The sequence below is a fragment of the Sminthopsis crassicaudata genome, chromosome 5 (assembly GCF_048593235.1).
Source record: "Sminthopsis crassicaudata isolate SCR6 chromosome 5, ASM4859323v1, whole genome shotgun sequence".
Lineage (NCBI taxonomy): Eukaryota > Metazoa > Chordata > Mammalia > Dasyuromorphia > Dasyuridae > Sminthopsis > Sminthopsis crassicaudata.
The window spans coordinates 182,691,662-182,710,542 of NC_133621.1; the positions used below are offsets into that span (position 1 = coordinate 182,691,662).

Here is an 18,881-nt window from a genome sequence, read left to right on the forward strand (position 1 = left end):
AAAAACCATGTGCATGATAGGATAACTTGAGAATATTCTTAGAGGAAAAGAACTAAGATTAAGGAAGATTGGGAGAAGTCTTCTCTAGAAGGTAGAACATTAGATGAAATTTGAAGGAAGTCAAGGAAACCAGGTGGTAAAGATGAGGAGGGAGAGTATTCCAAGCTAGGAAGACAATGAAAATACACCATTAGGGGATGGACAGTCATGTGCCAGGAAAAATGGGGCCAGCATTACTGTATTATAAAATACACAGAAGGGAATATAGTATGAGACCTGGAACAGTAGGAAAGGAACAATATTGTGAGTGGCTTTGAAAAACACGCAAAGGATCTTTTTTTTTCTTTCTTTCTTTCTGATGAAAGGAAGGAGACTTTCATTGAAGGAGACTGTGAGTGGAAGAGATGTGTTAGAATAAAACTTCAAAGGAAAAATAATTTGGCACCTGAGTTGAGCAGGAAAAAAGATAGTGGGTTAGATTGTTTTAGGGAAATGTCAAAATTCTTTAATAATTCCAAACTTCTTCCAAAAATGGAGGCCCCACATTTTCTACCAATTCTATTAGTGATGGTGTATGACTATGAGTTGTAGAAAAACCATAGTCTCTGAAGAATTGCAAAAAAAAAAAGTATAGCCCAATTATGAAGATACAGAGCAATTGAGAGTAAGCTATAAAATATTATAAATTAGGAATTGTAAAACAGAAGTAACTAAAGGATGTCAATAAATAAATGAATAAAAAAGATAATGTTAGAAACCTATTCAAAGCAAAGGGGACAGTTCATAGTCTTCACTGATATTTACAAAATATCAAATGAAATCAAGGAAGGCTTCCCCATTTATTGAGTAAATGAATACAATCCTATGTAATCCTTGAATACAATCATTGCCTTGTAAATATGTGATTTTTAAGCATTTACTGACCTATTGTTTTGCTTTATCACTTTTCTGGGCATTTTGAGTCACAAAATAGATCCTTTGATATTATTAATATCCAATAGAGATGACAACACGCATACTTGAAAAAACTAGAGCATCAAAGCCAATGTATAATACATCTATCCCAACCATTATATGAAATATGAAAAGAATAAGAGCATAGTTGATATATTCAATATATATTTTTCAAAAGGAGTGGATATAATACCAAATTTTGAAAGAATATCCATGTCCAGTGGATAATGAGTCAGTGGTGAAACAAATTAGTATTAGTCATGCTGAAATTGAAAATAGCATTAATAACAAATGACATTTGAGAGTCTATATAAGGGAGTACAGGGTTGAAGTCTTTCTCCGCTGAAATTATCCTCCATCCTTAAAATAATGCCTCACACCAAATTCTGATATTTTTCTAGTCCAAGACAACTTAGAAGATCAATACAATCTCTAATGCTGAGGTGGGAATCAGCCCAGAATGCAGCAGGGCTTGGAAGCAGCTACAACAGGGGCAGCTTCAGAAGCTTTCATTCCACAGAGAGTAAAGAAAAAAGATTACAGGGAACCCTTTGCTGGCATTAGGTGCAGAACCCAATTGTATTATTCATATGCAGTTCTGGGTCACAGTTCCAGAGCAAAAGGAGGACTAGAACTTAAGGGCAGAGAGGCAGGGGTTCTGGTCACAGTACCAGGGTGAAGAATACTAGTGATAATACATATGGGAGCAGGGGCCCTGGTTGTGGCTGCAGGAGAATAAGGGACTTAGTCACAGTTCCAGAGCCAAAAGAAGACAGCATTTGAAGCTGTAAGGGAGCAAGGTCTTTTTCTGGGTAAAAAGCAGAGCACAAGAGAGGAGACACAAACCACATCTCCCCTTGGATCATATCATCTTGGAGGCACCAAAAACTTGCAAATCACTCAAACTAGCTCTAAAAACAGAAGCACAAAAACCTTGATTATGTTATTGTCTGGAATAGAGGTTTTTCTTATCTGTATTTAAAAAAATTTTTTTTAAATTAAAAAACATGATCAATGTTCATAAAAATGCAGTTGATGGAATGAAATATATATTCTTTAATAATGCGTCAAAAATTGTCAAAGAGCATTTAATTTGACTTTAGTCCTCATTCTGTTCATTTCTCTTTTCTGTCTTGTAAATCTTTGTTAGATTTAATCAACTCAGAGAGAAAAAAATGTTTTCTTATGAATATTTTATTGCCCTCAATGATCTTTTGTTGTTTATTTAAGATGCTTTTTTTGTTTTGTTTTGTTTTTGCTGAGGTAATTGGGATTAAGTGACTTGCCCAGGGTCACACAGTTATGAAGTGTTAAGTCTCTGAGGCTAAATTTGAACTTGGGTCCTCCTGACTTCTGGACTCGTGCTCTATCCACTGTGCCACTAGCTGCCCCTCTTTAAGATTAATATATATTATTATAACTTAATAATATATAATATATAATGATTTATTATTATATTTAAGATTAATGTTATTATATAATATGTAATAATAATTTAATTGTTATAATTATTAATATATTTAAGCTTAATATATATTATTATGTATTTGTACATATTAGGTTTTTTTCATCATTTGTTACCTTTTGAATATTATGAAGTTTCTGTATTAATTTTTTCTGACATCAATTTTTACTGTTGCCTTGATTAAAATCATAATCTTATAAAATCCAACATCCATTCCTACTAAAAACGCTTGAGAGTATAGGAATAAATGGACTATTCCTTAAAATAATAAGGAGCATATATTTAAAACCTTCAGTAAACATCATATGTAATGGTGATAAACTAGAACCTTTCCCTGTAAGATCAGGAGTGAAACAAGGTTGCCCACTATCACCATTACTATTCAATATAGTACTAGAAACTCTAGCCTTGGCAATAAGAGCCGAGAAAGAGATCCAAGGAATTAGAGTAGGAAATGAAGAAATCAAATTGTCACTTTTCGCAGATGACATGATGGTATACTTAGAGAACCCCAAAGACTCTGCTAAAAAGCTATTAGAAATAATTCAGAATTTTAGCAAAGTCGCAGGATACAAAATAAATCCACATAAATCCTCAGGATTTTTATACATTACCAACACAATCCAACAGCAAGAGATACAAAGAGAAATTCCATTCAAAATAACAGTCGATAGTATCAAATATTTGGGAATATATCTACCAAAGGAGAGTCAGGAATTATATGAGCAAAATTACAAAACACTTGCCACAAAAATAAAGTCAGATTTAAATAATTGGAAAGACATTCAATGTTCTTGGATAGGCCGAGCGAATATAATAAAGATGACAATACTCCCCAAACTAATCTATTTATTTAGTGCTATACCAATCAGACTCCCAAGAAACTATTTTAATGACCTAGAAAAAATAACAACAAAATTCATATGGAAGAATAAAAGGTCGAGAATTGCAAGGGAACTAATGAAAAAAAAGTCAGAGGAAGGTGGTCTAAGTGTACCTGATTTAAAGCTATATTATAAAGCAACAGTCACCAAAACCATTTGGTATTGGCTAAGAAATAGACTAGTTGATCAGTGGCATAGGTTAGGTTCACAGGACAAGATAGTGAATAAAAATAGCAATCTAGTGTTTGACAAACCCAAAGATCCCAAATTTTGGGATAAGAATTCATTATTTGACAAAAACTGCTGGGAAAACTGGAAATTAGTATGGCAGAAATTAGGCATGGACCCACATTTAACACCACATACTAAGATTAGATCAAAATGGGTCCAAGATTTAGGCATAAAGAACGAAATCATAAATAAATTGGAGGAACATGGGATGGTTTACCTCTCAGACTTGTGGAGGAGGAAGGAGTTTGTGTCCAAGGGAGAACTAGAGACCATTATTGATCACAAAATAGAACATTTTGATTACACCAAATTAAAAAGTTTCTGCACAAACAAAACTAATGCAAATAAGATTAGAAGGGAAGTAACAAATTGGGAAAAAATTTTTACAGTTAAAGGTTCTGATAAAGGCCTCATCTCCAAAATATACAGAGAATTGACTTTAATTTATAAGAAATCAAGCCATTCTCCAATTGATAAATGGTCAAAGGATATGAACAGACAATTTTCAGATGATGAAATTAAAACTATTTCCACTCACATGAAAGAGTGTTCCAAATCACTATTGATCAGAGAAATGCAAATTAAGACAACTCTGAGGTATCATTACACACCTGTCAGATTGGCTAAGATGACAGGAACAAATAACGATGAATGTTGGAGGGGCTGTGGGAAAACTGGGACACTGATGCATTGTTGGTGGAGTTGTGAAAGAATCCAACCATTCTGGAGAGCAATCTGGAATTATGCCCAAAAAGTTATCAAAATGTGCATACCCTTTGACCCAGCCATACTACTACTGGGCTTATACCCCAAGGAACTACTAAAGAAGGGAAAGGGACCTGTATGTGCCAAAATGTTTGTGGCAGCCCTTTTCATAGTGGCTAGAAGCTGGAAGATGAATGGATGTCCATCAATTGGAGAATGGTTGGGTAAACTATGGTATATGAATGTTATGGAATATTATTGTTCTATAAGAAATGACCAACAGGAGAAATACAGAGAGGCTTGGAGAGACTTACATCAACTGATGCTGAGTGAAACGAGCAGAACCAGAAGATCATTATACACTTCAACAATGATACTGTACGAGGATGTATGCTGATGGAAGTGGATTTCTTCAACATAGAGAAGAGCTAATCCAATTCCAATGATTAATGATGGACAGAACCAGCTACATCCAGAAAAGGAACACTGGGAAATGAATGTAAACTGTTATTTTTACCTTCTGAATCCAATTCTTCCTGTGCAACAAAAAATTCGGTTCTACACACATATATTGTATCTAAATTATACTGTAATATATTTAACATATATAAGACTGCTTGCCATCTGGGGGAGGGGGTTGGGGGAGGAAGGGAAAAAATCTGAATAGAAGTAAGTGCAAGGGATAATGTTGTAAAAAATTACCCATGCATATGTACTGTCAAAAATGTTATAATTATAAAATAAAATAAAAAATTAAAAAAAAAAAAAAAAAAAAAAAAAAAAAAACAATGAGATGAACCAAAAAAAAAAAAAAAAAAAAAAAAATAAAATCATAATCTTAGTTCTGATTATTTAAAATGTCCCAAAGCTTAATAGATTTTTTGATAAGTTCATCATTTTCATTCTTGATGTGTCTCTGTTAAAATCATAGATCTACATATAAACACAATAGATTTTTGGACTCCTGTTTATTATCCATCACTTTCTTTTATTAAAAACTTTAATCCATTCCTATTTAAAGTTATAATTTGTGTTTTCTCTCATTAAATTAAATAATTCATTTTTTTCTTCCTTATGCATCTCTATAAAATCAGAACTTACTCTGGTTTTGTTTACTAATCTGATCCTAGTCTTTTCACACAAACTCTCCAATTTTATCATCGTAGTAAATGTCCCTTTCTAAAAGCAAATTGTCTGGCTGACTATGAGTAACATTTGATTAGTCAGCAGAAAAACACATTGGTGAGGACTTATAAATTAAAGTGTTAGAATCAATCCCTCAGGACTAACCTTGGATTCTGAGTTCTCTTTCTGGGCCCTAGTTCTGAGAAGTAAGCATGGTAATGCACCTGGGAATTGATAGAAGAAGACCAGAGTCTTCATGAGCTACAAAGGTAATAAAACAGAAAGGTTAATTGACTTGCTCAAAGTAGCATAACTAGTCACTAACTAACAGGGCCAGGATTAAAATCCAGATCTCCAAATTATGAATTAGTTTCATATACTATACTTCTCTTCTACATCATACTGCCTAGATTGCAGCAAGTAACCAACAATGATGTACAGATGAGAAGTGGCAAATATTATGGACATATGTGATCCGCAAATGGAATCAGTGGATTATGTAAAGAGAACAAGAGACAATAAACTTTATATCTCCAAGATAATAAAAGATTATAAGGAATGTTTCAAATAGGTTGGGTGTAACCTTCATATTGGACTTATAAGAAAACTTAAGTTGAACCTAAATCTTTATCCAGAAATGTTTTTTTCATTTTTTTTGAATCTTTTGTTGTCTGTTTTTTCAAAATACTTTTTCTGGTCAGATGAGAATGTTTAGAGGCATTGCAATTTAAAATATTGGATGGAGTACACTAAAGTCAGAAATTGAGCAAATAATCAATTTATAAGAAAATATTTGTTATATACATGTGGATTATTACTCTCTAACAGAGTAAGTTATTTTTGGGACATTCAGTCTGGTCATTTAGAGAACTCTTTGCACGTGACTGATTAGGCTCATAATTCATCAGGCCTATCATTCATTCTCATCTTGGTAAATGGAAGATCAAAGACAAGCTTGTCGTCATTCCTCAGTTTCTATTACAACTATTGTCAATCCTCCTAAAAAAGATTTCATACATCTCTCTATCTTTGGACTATCTCCTGGATGAGGCTTGATACTCATAAGGTCTCTATCACTATTGTCAGCTGAGAAGGATGAATCAAAAGAAACAAGGTAAAAAATATTAGTTCTGTGGGACAGTTAGGTGGCGCAGTGGATAGAGCATCAGACCTGAAGTCAGGAGGACCAGAGTTCAAATATGACCTCAGACACTTAATACTTCCTAGGGTGTGCCCTGGGCAAGTCATTTAACCCCAATTGCCTCAGGGGAAAAACAGTTCTGTCTAATTCTATATGAGTACTCTTTCACATGACTGAAAGAAGAGTGATGATAATAATTACACAATGAGCATTTGTTCTATGTTTACTACATTCCTGGCACTGCACTATGTCTCCAGGTGATCATACAGAAGCAAAAGAGCTGCTCCTCAAGGAGCTTGCAATCTAACTTCAGGGACGAAATTAACATGTATGAAATAAAGAGAAACTGAATATTAAAGAAGTGCTATTGAAGCACAGAGAATGGAGTGATTATTGTGAATTGGGGGGAAAACCATCTAAAATATAGGCCCTCTAAAGGACAATTGGAAAGGATATCCTGTTTCTCATGCCCTTCATGCCACCTGTCTGTTTATATTGCAATATTGTGTTATTCAAGTTATTTCATAAACTCAAACTCCTCTTCCAGTCCTATATGGGTTAATATCTAATTCTGACTTCTAGCATATAAGAAAAGAAAGGAGACAGGAAAGTAGGGAAAAAAAATCAGAATAAAGGAAAAAAGAATAGAGATGGGAATTATAGATTCATTTCAAGCTGGAGAACTAATCTCAATCAAAAGAATTTTCTGAGACACCTTAAATCAAATCAAGTTTTCTCTCACTCATCTAATTACAATTTAGCACCCTTGAAGAATCAAAGCACCTCTTTGTATGGTCTATGTGTTCATTTATTATTTATTTGTTTGTTTTCATGTATAGTTTAACTAGACCTATTTTGTTACGAGGGAGATTCTTTTTTAGTGGGGTGGGGTTAATCAGAAAGTGTTTATGATGAAGAAAAAAGGAAAAAAATTGTACCTTTTACAATTCCCCCAAGGAACATTGCTTACCTAATTTTATCTTTGGAGATTGTGTTCATGAGTTTATAGTCAGTTGAATATACCAATTTACAAACATGATGTTCTAAGAATGGTTATTTAGTTTGTTTTTTAAGCTTAGAATTGTTGTCCTAACAAATGGAATAAAAAATTACAACTTGTTTGATTGTCCGATCTTATTAATTCTATCTTTTGCTTTGCCCACAGGGACTGTTCTGCTACCTGCTGTTGCTTTTCCCTCAGAGGATTTTTTTATAGATTCTCACTATATAATTCACAGCCTACCTAAAAAGGAACAAAATGTCCTATTCTATTTAGGACTAATAGCAACCTGCCTTGGAACTGGAGGAATAAGAACCATAGTCTGTTCACTAAGTTCCTACGGACTTCAGGAGTATGGACCAAAGAAACTAATGTCTTTTTTCACCTGGTAGGTAATAAAATGGTTTACATAATAGAAACTATTTGGCCAAATATTATTATTTAGTGAAAATTGAATTAAGGCTTTGAAGTTTATATTTGAAAGAGATCACTTTGGTCTTTAATGCAATATTCCCAAATTCATGTAAAACAGATATTAATTGTCCCACAACTTCAATGTATCTTTTTTCCTCCTACAAAATGACCATGTACTATTTTGTAAAATGGTATTTCAGGACTTATAATCAAAAAGATCAAGGAAAATACAAACAAGACATAGAAAGAAAACAAATGGTTAGATGATCTAATGTTTGTGTATACAACCTGTAAACTCACAAATGTCTCTGGGGCTCTTAGCTACATTTAAGTGCAATGCAGAGTGTTTGGGGTTAATCTTAATTATCCAAATATGGTTCTGACTCTCATTTCTGTGCAATTCTATTATTAGTAGTACTATTGTTATTATTATTATCATCATCAGTAGTAGTAGCAAAGATTTGACTTTTTTTGCATTTATTATCTTACACAATCCCCAAAACAACTCTGTGAGAAAGACACTATTATCTATCATCTATATTATTGTTACAAATAAAAAAACTGAGGTTTAAAGATGTTAGATCTGGTTTCACATCACTAGTAAGCCTCTAAGTTATAATTTGAACTCATTTTCCAGATTTCTAAAGCAGTGCTCTTAACTGAATGCCCTTATCTGCAAATATGTATGCATAGCAAATTAGGCAAAACACCATCATGAATAGAGAACATATATAGCATAAGCAATGAAAGCACACTAATGGCAAACAAATTGATTTTATACAACATATAAGAATGAATGTCTCAGTTACATATAAACACTACATACCAAGCACTGTAATAAGTAATGCTACATAAGTAGCTGCTTCTCTTCTTTCTCCTAAAAAATCAGTGAGTTTGGTCACTGGACACTTGACTAGATATACTTGGGTTCTATATCCACAGACTTCCTCCCCTGTAGCCCTGATTTTGATCTGACTCAGGCTGATTATCACTCTCTACAAGGTCTTTGCATTTTTTCTGTCACTTAAGTTGACATGTTAAAAAGGGGTTGTCCCTATATCCAGCCTTTACTTTGTCTGTACAAAGCATAGAGATGCCTTTAAGACCAGGATATATTTAACTTCTATGATGGAACCAGGGAACATTTATGTGCTTTCTTACCTAAGTAGTTGGATGAATAGTTATCAAGCTCAGACAGTTTCTCTAAAATCACTGAGATTACTGAGCATGATCTGCTTCACTTGGTGACTTTCTTTTCCTTCTATTTACCAAAGAGTTCTAACTTTTCCATAGATCGTTGTGATGAATTCATTGTCTTGATGGATCTCTTACCATCTTCTGGGGATATTTGAAAACTATGTTTCCAGTTTTTTAACTTCTTTCCCTGGACTGCTTTCTATCAGTCTGCCATTCACCCCAAGATTCATTAACAGAACTCTTATCACATTGCTTAAAATCTTGGCAACAAATTCAAGTATTATGCTATCACTTTTCTCTGTCAGAATTTTTTTGAGCTGACACCACAACTAAGGCAGCAGCCCTTCTTTCACTGTCACTCAGCTGAGAACATATTGGTTGTGATTCTCTCCATCTTTTCTCTCTTCTAAAATTCCAACCCACAAGTAAATGGGCAGGTATGATCGTCACAAAAACATTAGTGTCATTCCTTGTAATATTGTTTACGAGTACTAGCAGTTTCACATTTTAACTCTACTTGACTTGTTGTTAGAGTCTCAGGATTCTCAAAATGTTTAATAATGTAGAATTAAAATACTTAAGCTGTGGGATTCTCTAAAGATTGTAAAAGTGTGACTCTGGACTTCTTGATTCCTACTAACACCACTACTTCTGTAAGGAGAAAGACTCTATCTTGGTCAGAGTGAATCTTGACAGGAAAACCCTACATAGAGAAGTAGTTCTTCCACAATACTTTGGCAATTTTAGATGTTTTCTGTATCATCATTGAGGATTCCTGTGTATACCAAGTGAACTGGTCTATTACCACTAAGATGTTGCTTATGTTTTTCCCATATCCTTCCAGGGACAGAAAGCCAATGCAAACAGATTCCAAAGGCTTACTGGTACTTACAGTTTCTAAGTATGCAGCACAAATTGGCAGCATGTTCCTTTAAACATATTGAGCACATTTCACATTTTGCTGCCATTTGGGACAAGTAAAATCTGATTCTTAGTAGTTTAATTATCCTCTCTTGACCCACATTCCAAAGTTACAGTAAAGTATTATCACAGCCATAACTTGAAGTGTTTTGGGTACCAGGAAGTGCTTATTGGTTAATAAGTATGAGATCAGTCAATCTGGTTCAGCATTCTACTGCAGATTTTTAACTTCTTCTGTGGTGCCAAAGCAAGGGGGTCTCTGGGGAATTAAATCTGAATGCTTAAGAATCAAACCCTCAATACCAACCATCCAGAGACAACTGATTCAAAGACTAGTTCAAAGAAATAAGATTTACAACCCAGATGGGGCATATTCTCTGGTGGAAGTCTAAGATTCTCAGCTATAATTTCACTTGGAAAAGGTGTGAATCTCTGAATCTCAGAGAACACCTTCACCCTATATAGATATATAGATATCACTGTAGCTTAGAACTCATGCAGTCCAGGAGTCCTATCATCTACATTCACATTAATCTTCCCTGACATACAGTGGACACTAATTCATAGCATCATCCAACTTATTGTTATTCAAAATATGTTAGTCCTCATTTGAAACTGAACTCCATACATATCTTACAATTTCCGTAATAACACATTTCAAACAAATCAATCAATAAACATTCATCAAGGACTATTATGTGCCCACCAAAATTTTACTTTGTTTATTGTTATTGCTAAAAGATCTGGCAAATTTAATTTGTGGTATTTTAATTGCTCCTTTTCAGTCTCCCTCTAATCCAACACTGTGTGTGTGTGTGTGTGTGTGTGTGTGTGTGTGTGTGTGTGTGTGTGTGTGTCTTTGTTCTCCAGACTTTTCATTCCTATATACTCTTTTCTCATGATTTTATCAACTCAATAGAATGGATGCTCTGTAAGGAAAATGACTCTTTCATTCTTATATTCCTAATATCAAATAAATGCTTGGCACACAGAAAATACTTAAAGGTTTGTTATTAAATCAATATTTTCTCACAGGTTTAATTGCCAGCTTATTGATTGATGAATCCCACATTTACATAACCAAATCTTATCTCTTTACTGAGCTCTACTGTCCCATTACCAACTGCCTACTTGACACCTCCACCAGGCTTTCTATTGCCTTTAGGATAAATAAAAACTTCTAGTAGGCATTTTAACTTTTCACAATGATATGTATAACATACCCTTTCAGATTCTCCTCTCAATTCTGTGTTCCAATCAGATTAGATTACTTAATGTTCTCTACACACGACATTTTATATCACTTTTCCTTGACTTTATATGCACTACTCTCTTTCCTATCCTCTACCTCTTTGTATCCCAAGCCTACATTCAAGCCTACATACATTTTCAACTGGCAAGTTTTTTTCATCATTATAGATAACATAAAGAGACTACCAGATTTTGTGGTGATATCTGACTAACAATTCTTTCAGGTGGATTAAAAGGTTGTCTAACTTTGATAAAACAATCTTCTGAGAATACTTTTAAAAATTTCAGGAGTCATTTTGAAGCAAATTCTATTTTTTAATCCATGGGCACATTCTGTATCCCACTTCTATAGTGAAAACTCAGATTATTAAACTGAGTTTCTCCCTCAAATGAACCTTTCATTCTTCAGACAGTTGACACTTAACAAAGTCTAGTCAATCTACATCTAGTCTTGAGTTAGAAGATTCATTCTTCTTATGATGCTCTCTGCTGCTACTTTCTTCTAGTTTTTTGTAAGCTTCTGTATAGGAACCTTGGAGTGTCAAGACATGGAAATGTTTAGTTCTAGAATATAACCTACAGTGTTCTGCTAATTCTTGGAAGAAGTAGAGACTGAGTCCAATCAACACTTGAGATTTGAACTCACTAGAGCCAAGACAGATACTTTCTTGCTGTTGCATATAAGTTCTTAGGAAATTTCAAGTTGACATTAATAGTTTGCCACCATTTCATTTCTCAGAACTTTCCAATGTGTCCTCTTACATTGCTCCCATAGATCATACACATAAAAGTGTTTTAGTATTGTTTTAATATATAATACCTTGAAGAAAGAAGTCTGGAGGACTTAGGGAGATCATGAAAGGTATCTTGTAGAAAATGGGATTCTGGATGAGACTTATAGGAAATCAGGGAAGCCAGGAATTGGAGATGAAGAGAAAAAGCATTCTGTGCATGTGGGACAAAAAGTGATCATCATGGGATAAGGAGATGGAGTGTCTAAGGAGGTGAATGTAACAGGATGATAAAGTACACTAAAGTAAATACAGTGTAAGAAAACTGGAAAGATAAGAAAGTATAAGACTTTGAGGGGCTTTAAAGGCCATACATAGGATTTTATATTTAATCCTGAAATCTCTCAAGTTTTTCAAATAGAAGAGTAACATAGTGAAACATGCTTTTATATCACTTTGTCAATTGTAATGGATGTTCTGAAAGGGGAGCTACTTGAAGCTAGAAGATATGATAGAAGGCTATTGCAACAGTCTATATATGAACTGGTAAGAGCCTGGAACTGGCAAATGGAAGGAGGGGATGGAGTTATCTAAGAGTGATCAAATTGATTAGCCTAAGCAACAAATTGGATTTGAGGAAGGGTGAGAGTAAAGAGTTGAGGATGATTATGAGGTTGGTTAACTGGCAGTCTTGACAGTAATAGAAAAGTTATTAAGGCTTGCAACATGGGGTTGTAGGTGAAATGCAATAAGCTTAGTTTTGAACATATTTAATTAAAACGTCTATGATGAACAGTTTGAGATAGACAATAATCAGGTGGAGATATGAGAATCAAGGTCAAGAGGGAGATTAGGGTTAGGATTAGATAAGTAGATATGAAAATCATTAGCATAATTATGATGAGAGAATCGATGGGAATTGATAATATCACTAAATAAAATAGTACAAGGAAAAAAAAATCCTTGTGGATCATCCAAGAACTTATATGAAGATCTAGCAAAAGAAACTGAAGTTATTACATAGGTAAGAGGAGTACCAAGTCTGACAAAGAAAAGGGGATGATGGACAATGCCAAAGGTTACAGAGGACAAGATGGATAAGGATTGAGTAAAGATCTCTTAGCTAGTAATTTATAGATCATTAATAATTTTGAAATTACTCATTCAACATTTCCAGTTCAACAATAAAGTTGAAAACTGAACTAAAGAGAATCAAGAAAAAAGTGAAAGGAAAGGAAGTGTAGACATTGATTTTTTACATCTTTCTCAAAGTCTATAGCCACAAAAGGGAGAAGAGATATAGGATAATAGCTAGAGGGAGTATTTAAGTATGGGGGAGTTGTGGACATGTTTTAAACAATTAGGGAGTCAGTGGGAAGAGAGATCAAAGATTAGTGAGAGTAGGTTAAACATGGGAACAATATATCATTTCAGTATGTAGAAGAGATTTGCTTTATTGAGGAGAAGGGCTTCCCCTTCATATGAGACAAAAGGAAAAGAGGAAATAGTGGCAGAAAGCATATGAATTATGTAAGATGAGCAGGGGGAAAATTGAGCTCTCAATAAATGGCCTCTGTCGAGTGTATTACCTGCTATCAATCCTAGACCAAAACCATCTTAATCTCTTACTTCTCCAATATGAACCAAGGCTCCTAAGGAGAATTTTACTGTTATCTTTTAACTATTTCTTTTCAACCAAGAATTCTTGTAATTCAGCATATTGTAAAGACCAAAAAAAAAGTCTTACTGTTTACCACTCCTGACTCCCTCAATGCTCATTCATGGCTGTCCTACCCTTTCAACATTCTTATCTTAATTTTCCCTTCTTTTATATAGTGTCTTTTGTTTTATTGTTTCACCTCCCACTCCTTCAACCTCCTTATAATCACAGAAATTTGCCAGAAAGATATTGTTTTTCTGGATGCTCGCTCCTTTTGCCCAACACAATAAGCTTGGTGGAAGACATTCAATTGGTTTCTTGTTTTTTCCTTGACATTTTCAAAGTCTTCTCTTACCATCATTTAACTGCAACCTCTCCACCTTTGAGCTTCACTTCATTCAGTTATAACATGCTTTATAGATTTGATTGAAAACTCTATAAATCTATCTATAGAAATCATTCTCATACTTTTTTCCAGGAATTCAATCCCTGCCTCAGAGTCTCCCTCTCCATTCCAGACTCTATCCTTAATTTGGAGACTTTACTTTCTATGTTAATACTCCTAAAAAGTCCTTAAATTCATTTAACTGCTCAGTTTTTTTATCTAAAGCTTCACTTCATCTAAGCCACACAAAGAGATGACCATGCCTTTAGTTTTACAATTTCCTATGTGGCCCACATTATAATATATAGTTTTGAACATCCTATGTTTCATCATGTCCTTTCAATTCTCACTATAGTTCACCTTTCCTAATCCAATCCTTCATTCTCACGAAACCTCCGGTTCCTCCATTCTTCCTTTCTTTTCCAGCTCCTCACATTTTCTTTCCTCTATAATTTTAATCCTATAGTTAAATAATTCAATTTTACACTGTGTCTAGCTTTCTTGTCTTATTAATTATTTATTCTTTTCCAAAACCCAACTATATCTACTATCTTCCTTGTTTGCTCCTACCATTGAATACTGGTGAAGCAAATCGAATAGCCTTGTGATAGAAGCAGTGTTTCCATAAAGTAATTTCTTTCTACCTATAACATGGGAGGTTTTACCTAAAGGAGACAAAGCTGTTCTCAGGGCTTAATTCACTTCAGCTTCTGTAATTCAGCTTTCTTATCTAACACTCTGCTCTTTGCCCCCTCAGCCAACATGGGGTAGATCAAGAGCTTCCAAGAACTCTAAGAGGTTAAATGATATTTGTCTGATGTCACACAGCCCCTATGCATCAGAGGCAAGACTTAAAACCAGGTATTCTTGACTTTGAGGTTGTGACTTTACCAAGGTTTAATATTATTAATATAAGCAATTTGCTCCTTAGAATTTTAGCTATTTCTATGAATTTATATAAAAAATGTAACTGGGGCCCAGGCACCTTCATGTTCACTTATAAGTTGTTTTAGCCACTTCTAATTTGTTATTGCATAAACCCATGTTTCAGTGTATTCTTTCTGTTCATACACAAGTAAGGAGCCAGAAATTGATTTTTAAATATCAGTTAGAATAATGCAGTAACTTAGAGGAGCATAAATGGTCAAAACAATCATTTTTAATCCTCACCTCCAATCTCCCTATACAATCTACTATCCCTTTCTACTCCCAAAATAATGATATAAGTTATATAAGTTGGAAAGTAATGACTTGAAGAAAAACCGTAAGAGGGGCTAAATTATTCCTCTTACGCTTTCAAAGGCAGCATTTCCTTTCTCTTCTCAACTAGTCATGGAGTTCCATGGCTGTATTTCAGATGGCATTATTCACCTTATGGCTTTAGAATGATCAAGGTCCTCCCAATACTTTAGGTCCTAGAAATATTATTTCATATTCATTCTATTAATACCTCCCTCCCCCAGTTTTCCTTTTGCTTTCACATCAGCAAGTCATCTCAGCTCTCTCTCTCTCTCTCTCTCTCTCTCTCTCTCTCTCTCTCTCTCTCTCTCTCTCTCTCTCTCTCTCTCTCTCTCTGTGTGTGTGTGTGTGTGTTTATACATATATAAAATAAGCATATATATAATTTTCCTGGTCATCAGAAAGCAGATTTCAAAGCAACTCCTTTCATATCCTATGACACTACTATGAATGTTTCTTCCCTTCAATTCTCTTCTAATACATCAAGTCAACTTTCCTGATTTAATCCCTATGTCTAGTCCCAAGTGATTCACAATTCTGAAGTCTTAGAGTTTCTCCCAGTAAACACAAGCATTATTGCTTCAGCCATTGTTGATAGAAAATCTGAACAGGAATCCTTCATTATCAGCAATTTGATGTGCATCTATTCTATATAATTTTAAACTTGGTAACTATATATATGCATTTATAAGTGAGAAAAATTAGAACAAATTTTGCCTATGTGGATTTGCTTTCCAAGTTAGACTCATTCTTTTCAATTATGTTAATATTACAAAGCACTCAAGCCTGTTTGGATTAAATCCAAATGTCAGAGAATAATGCAGTTTTACTAGGGGAGTGAGGGACTATTCAGTTCCTTATAGCAGATTCTGCCTCCTTGACCTGCCCAAAGGAGAAAGAAAAAATCCTTCTTTTTTAAAAACTCTATTTGGAGGTTTTAATCCTTAATTAGCAACATCATTTTGATTAAATAAGACTCTGGAGGATTAAGACTGGAGAGCAATCAGTTGTTCTGAAAGATAGCTCTGGATAATTTATTATACTGTGGTCTTAGTCATTCAAAGTTGTGTTTAATCAAAGTGACATTTCTCAGTGTTGATTACAAAGGAGACATAATATGAATGAACTACTTCTTTGGGGAGTGGAAGGGTCTTTGAAAATAAGAGGGAGGGGAATGAGGTGAAAATGAATTTGTTTCCAGCTGTGTGGTATCCAGGCCATTCAATTACAACTATAGGATGAATAATTAAAATTTTGGTTTTTATTATTTCTTAATCTCATTACAGACTCTGAGAATTGAATCCTGTGCTACTTTCTCATCATTAGATATCATCCTGAAGTTTTATCACTTTGTAAGTTGATGTAAGGAATAAGGATGATAGTTTATAGTGATGTGAGTCTCTGGAGGCTCAAAGATTCACATTTCCACAACTTTTGAAGCCAATATCCATAGTTTCTTGACTTCTTTGCTGGTAAATGAAAAATACCTGAAGCTTTGAGACTCAAGTCTACATAAAGACACACATTACTAACTTAGAATCATTTGGTGTGAAATCCAGGATGTGGAATTGATTTGAAGTACTTTGATACAGGTCACAAGGGTAACACAGGATGAGGCAAGTGTTTGAACAAATGATAACTTAATGAGCTGAAAGAGTTAACCCAGCTTCTAAAATTACCCATTTTATTCTTAGAGAGGAATTTTTGCATTAGGGAAATCCATCTCATTATTATTTAGCACCATTAAAAGAAAGTCATTTTGTGGCTGATCAATTAAGAAGAGAAACTACTGTCAGTTTTCTGTCAATAAACCGAGAAAGAAAAAGGAAGACAGAAATGAAGAGTTCTCTTTCTAATTGATCAGTCACAAAATGACTATCATTTAATGATGCTAAATAATAGTGAGCTAAATTTCCTATTGTGGAAGCTTCTTAGAAAGAATAGAATCAAAACAAGAACAAGGCAAAAAGAGGTTTATTTTGGACAAATGAAAATCTAGAGGACACTAAGTTGGCATTGCAGGAATTTAATTTACTGTTATAATTCAGCTTCTAAAAAATGACTCAAGAAATGAGGTCCCCAACATTCTAGGTTCCTGTATACTAATGGAAACATTTTAATCCCTTATACTTTGCTTTCTGACCTTACTATTCAACTATATCTTCTCTCCAAATTTATCGTATCTTTATTATGGGATCCAGTATCCATTTTCTCTATAGTCTGTCCTTTTGAAATTGTTTATCACCCTCTTCTCACCTTATTCTCTAGTTTTTGTGGCACTAATTTCCTCTTACTCTCTTGTCTGTCTAAATACTTTATTACATTCTCCTCTGATAAATCACTATTAGGGTCACTAAGTTTAGTCATGAATGATCCCCCAACATTCTCTCCAAGTTCCTTTTGTTGTATCATTACAGCCTCTCTGTTTGGCCTTAATAGCTTCAATAGGTGTGGCTATTTTTTCTATTCCCATATCTATCTATCTATCTATCTATCTATCTATCTATCTATCAATTATCTATCCACACAATTTTAATTGCTTCCCTGAAATTCAATTTCTCATCACCAGTTGTTTTATTAGTCATTTCCAAATGAATTCACCATAGTGATCCTAATCTCAACATATTCAAAATAGAACTCATTGTCTCACCAAATATATGCCCAAATTAATCCCATTTTTGTTGAGAGAACCCAATTCTTCCAATGACTCAAGTTCACAAATATTTCAAGATCATCTCTCTCCCTAATTCTCCTTTCTCCCTAACCTACCTTCATATCCAAAACAAATGTCAAATCCTCCTTTCAAGTTAATTAGCAGCCTCAATATTAGTCTTTTCTGTGAACTCAATTCCCTTCAATGTCTGTTAGAGACTTCAATCTCAATTTAAGATGAGAATTTCATTTGTCTCCCAGTTTTAATCTCTGAATGCAACACTATGCTGGATTATCTTTCATGGGTATTATCTCTCAGCCCTCAAATTTTGAGGTCCTGAAATCTTCTTCTGCTATAGATAAAAGGACCTAGAGATAAAGTCAAACTCAAGGAGCAAAGTCATTATCTCTCCTGTGCCAAGTAACATCTCTGACTTTTCAAATGCTTAAAGCCTCTCTTACAAATATTTCTTACTCTCTCTGAAATTCTTTTGGAATGAATATTTAGCAATCAATAAGTATTAAAGTTCTACTATGTGTCAAGCACTGAAGACACAAATATACAAATTTTTATGCTATAAGGACTTTTGATAATCTGTACAACAAAAGAAGCAACCTCTACTTGCAAGGCATTTAAACTCATTAGCTTTTGTTTGTTTTTTGTTTTTTGTTTTTTTTCCCCTAGTGCAATGTCATCTGGTATGTTCTCTTGAGGGCAGATTGTAAAACAATTAGAAAAATTTTATAAAACTTCAAAGAAATAGTCCAAATAGTCCAAAAAGAATAATTATTTTTGGGCTCTATAACATTCCCATGAGCATTCCTTCATTATTTTTGGACACAAAAAATGATAATTAGGAGTAATGGGGACCCCATTGGATATTTATCCTATAACCCACACTTGCTTTCATCTTCTACATATATCT

At 34.0% G+C, this 18,881-nt stretch overlaps 1 protein-coding gene across 1 annotated transcript in view; it reads left to right on the top strand.

The window, feature by feature from the left end:
- SLC15A5 (solute carrier family 15 member 5) overlaps positions 1-18,881 on the top strand; it is a 162,592-nt gene that overhangs the window by 3,305 nt on the left and 140,406 nt on the right. The window contains exon 2 of the mRNA XM_074269592.1: positions 7,671-7,893. Coding sequence (XP_074125693.1) covers positions 7,671-7,893 — 223 coding nt within the window. The remainder of the gene's footprint in view (positions 1-7,670; positions 7,894-18,881) is intronic.